At 40.0% G+C, this 4,153-nt stretch overlaps 1 protein-coding gene across 1 annotated transcript; it reads left to right on the top strand.

Annotated features, from left to right (window-relative positions):
• Window positions 1-381: 381 nt before the first annotated feature.
• On the top strand, window positions 382-789 carry LOC104680575 (histone H3.3-like). The gene has a single exon (XM_010386593.2). The coding sequence runs from the start codon at window positions 382-384 to the stop codon at window positions 787-789; it is 408 nt and encodes a 135-aa protein (XP_010384895.2).
• Window positions 790-4,153: the final 3,364 nt, after the last annotated feature.

Genomic DNA, 4,153 nt, shown 5'->3' with positions numbered 1-4,153 from the left:
TAGACAGATCAACGAGACAGAAAATTAGCAAGGATATTCACGACTTGAACTCAGCTCTGGACCAAGCAGACCTAATATACATCTACAGAACTCTCCACGCCAAATCAACAGAATATACATTCTTCTCAGCACCACATAGAACTTATTCTAAAATTGACCACATAATTGGAAGTAAAACACTCCTCAAATGCGAAAGAACGGAAATCATAACAAAGTTTCTCAGACCATATTGCAATCAAATTAGAACTGAGAATTAAGAACTCACTCAAAGGTGTTTGCAGCCGCCGTCATGCTGCCATCACTCTCCAAGGCCAGCGCCGCCTCTCGCTCGCAGAGCTCCAGTGGAAGGATAAGGGAGGTAAGTCAAGAGGTCTCTATACCATGGCTCCTACAAAGCGGACTGCCTGCAAATGGACCCGTAAAGCAGCCAGGAAGCAGCCGGCTACAAAAGCCGTTGGCAAGAGTACACCCTCTACTGGAGGGGTGAGGAAACCTCATCGTTACAGGCCTGGTACTGTGGCACTCCGGGAAATCAGACATTACCAGAAGTCCCCCGAACTACTGATTCGCAAACTTCGCCTCCCGCCTGTGTTGAGAGAAATTGCTCAGGACTTGAAAACAGATCTAGGCTTCCAGAGTGCAGCTTTCCGTGCTTTGCAGGAGGCAAGTGCCGCCTATCTGGTTGGCCTTTTTGAAGACAGCAACCTGTGTGCTATCCATGCCAAACGTGTAACGATTATGCCAAAAGACATCCAGCTAGCAGGCCACATAAATGGAAAACGTGCCTAAGAATCCACTATGATGGGAAACATTTAATTCTCAAAAAGAAAACAATTATCTTCTTCCTATTATTGGTAGTTCTGAAGGTTAGATTTTTCTCCATGGGGTAAAAAGATACCGAAGTATATGATTGCAAGTGGAAAAATAGGGGACAGAAATCAGGTAATGGTGGTTTTTCAATTTTCATTTGTGTGTAAATTTTTAATATAAATGTGGAGATGTAAAGCATTAATGCAAGTTAAAATGTTTCAGTGAACAGGTTTCAGTGGTTCAATTTTATAATAATTATAAACAAACCTGTTAAATTTTTCTAGACAATGCCAGCATTAGCATTTTTTTAAAACAAGTAAATTTCTTATTGACAGCAACTAAATGGTATTTGTAGCATTTTTATCATACAGTAGATTCCATCCATTTACTATATTTTTCTGAGTTGTCTCATGCAAGTACATGTTTGTTTGTTTTCCTTTTTTTTTTTTTTTTTTTTGGAGATGGAGTCTTGCTCTATCGCCCATGCTGGAGTACAGTGGCAAGATCTTGGCTCACTGCAACCTCCACCTCCTGGGTTCAAGCGATTCTCCTGCCTCAGCCTCCTAAGTAGCTGGGACTAAAGGCATGTGCCACCACACTGGCTAATTTTTTGTATTTTTATTACAAATGGAGTTTCACCGTGTTAGCCAGGATGATCTCTATCTCCTGACCTCATGATCCGCCTGCCTCAGCCTCCCAAAGTGGTTGGATTACAGGCCTGAGCCACTGCACCCAGGCAAGTACATGTTTTTAATGTTGTCTGTCTGCTGTGCTGTTCCTGGAAGTATGCTATTAAAATATATTAAACTATTAAAAAAAAGAAATTTATTCAAAACTACACAACTACATGGAAACTGAACAACCTTCTCCTGAATGACTGCTGGGTAAATAACAAAATTAAGGCAGAAATAAATAAGTTCTTTGAAATCAATGAGAACAATGACACAACATACCAGAATCTCTGGGACACAGCTAAAGCAGTGTTTAGAGGGAAATTTATAGCACTAAAAGCCTACAGGAGAAAGTGGGAAAGATCTAAAATCAACACCCTATCAACCACAATTAAAAGAACTAGACAAGCAAGAGCAAACAAATTCAAAAGCTAGGAGAAGACAAGAAATAACTAAGATCAGAGCAGAACAGAAGGAGATAGAGACACAAAAAAGCCCTTTAAAAAATCAATGAATCCTTGAGTTGGTTTTTTGAAAAGATTAACAAAATAGACCACTAGCCAGACTAATAATGAAGAAAATAGAGAAGAATCAAATAGACACAATAAAAAATTATAAAGGGGATATCACCACTGATCCCACAAAAATGCAAACTACCATCAGAGAATACTATAAACACCTCTAGGCAAATAAACTAGAAAATTTAGAAGAAATGGATAAATTCCCAGACACATACACCCTCCCAAGACTAAACCAGGAAGAAGTCAAATCCCTGAATACACCAGTAAATTGAGGCAGTAATTAACAGCCTACCAACCAAAAAAAGTCCAGGACTAGACAGATTCACAGCCGAATTCTACCAGAGGTACAAAGAGGAGCTGGTACCATTCCTTCTGAAACTATTCCAAACAATAGAAAAAGAGGGACTCCTCTCTAACTCATTTTATGAGGTCAGCATCATCCTGATATCAAAACATAGCAGAGACACAACAAGAAAAGAAAACTTGAAGCCAATATCCCTGATGAATATCAATGTGATAATCCTCAATAAAATACTGGCAAACCAAATCCAGCAGCACATCAAAAAGCTTATCCACCACAATCAAGTCGGCTTCATCCCTGCGATGCAAGGCTGGTTCAACATACACAAATCAATAAATGTAATCCATCACATAAACAGAACCAATGACAAAAATCACATGATTATCTCAATAGATGCAGAAAAGGCCTTCAATAAACTTCAACACCCCTTCATGCTAAAAACTCTCAATTAAGTAGGTACTGATGGAACATATTTCAGAATAATAAGAGCTTTTTATGACAAACCCACAGCCAATATCATACTGAATGGGCAAAAGCTGGACGTATTCCCTTTGAAAACCAACACAAGATGAGGATGCCTGCTCTCCCCACTCCTATTTAATATAGTGTTGGAAGTTCTGGCCAGGGCAATCGGGCAAGAGAAAGAAAAAAGGGTATTCAAATAGAAAGAGAGGAAGTCAAATTGTCTCTGTTTGCAGATGACATGATTGTATATTTATAAAACCCCAAAAACTCATCTCAGTCCAAAATCTCCTTAAGCTGATTAGCAACTTCAGCAAAGTCTCAGGATTCAAAATCAATGTGCAAAAATCACAAGCATTCCTATACACCGATAACAGACAGAGAGCCAAATCATGAGTGAACTTCCATTTACAATTGCTACAAAGAGAATAAAATACCTAGAGATGTGAAGGACCTCTTCAAGGAGAACTACAAACCACTATTCAAGGAAATAAGAGAGGACACAAACAAATGGAAAAACATTCCATGTTCATGGATAGGAAGAGCCAGTATCATGAAAATGGCCATACTGCCCAAAGTAATTTGTAGATTCAATGCTATTCCCATCAAGCTACCATTGACTTTCTTTACAGAATTGGAAAAAAAAAAAAACTACTTTTAAAAAAAAAAGAGCCACGGCCGGGCGCGGTGGCTCAAGCCTGTAATCCCAGCACTTTGGGAGGCCGAGACGGGCGGATCACGAGGTCAGGAGATCGAGACCATCCTGGCTAACACGGTGAAACCCCGTCTCTACTAAAAAATACAAAAAACTAGCCGGGCGAGGTGGCGGGCGCCTGTAGTCCCAGCTACTCGGGAAGCTGAGGCAGGAGAATGGCGTAAACCCAGGAGGCGGAGCTTGCAGTGAGCTGAGATCCGGCCACTGCACTCCAGCCTGGGCGGCAGAGCGAGACTCCGTCTCAAAAAAAAAAAAAAAAAAAAAAGAGCCAAAAAAAGAGCCCACATAGCTAAGATAATTCTGAGCAAAAAGAACAAAGCTGGAGGCATCACACTACCTAACTTCAAACTATACTACAAGGCAACAGTAACCAAAACAGCATGATACTGGTACCAAAACAGATATATAAACCAATGGAACAGAACAGAGGCCTCAGAAATAACACCACACATCTGCAATCACCTGATCTTTGACAAACCTCACAAAAACAAGCAATGGGGAAAGGATTCCCTATTTAATAAATGGTGTTGGGAAAACTGGCTAGCCATATGCAGAAAACTGAAACTGGACCCCTTCCTTACACCTTATACAAAAATTAACTCAAGATAGATTAAAGATTTAAATGTAAGACCTAAAACCATAAAAGCCCTAGAAGAAAACCTAGGCAATACCA

The sequence above is a fragment of the Rhinopithecus roxellana genome, chromosome 1 (assembly GCF_007565055.1).
Source record: "Rhinopithecus roxellana isolate Shanxi Qingling chromosome 1, ASM756505v1, whole genome shotgun sequence".
NCBI classification, from domain to species: Eukaryota; Metazoa; Chordata; class Mammalia; order Primates; family Cercopithecidae; genus Rhinopithecus; species Rhinopithecus roxellana.
This window is presented reverse-complemented; position numbering and strand designations above follow the sequence as displayed.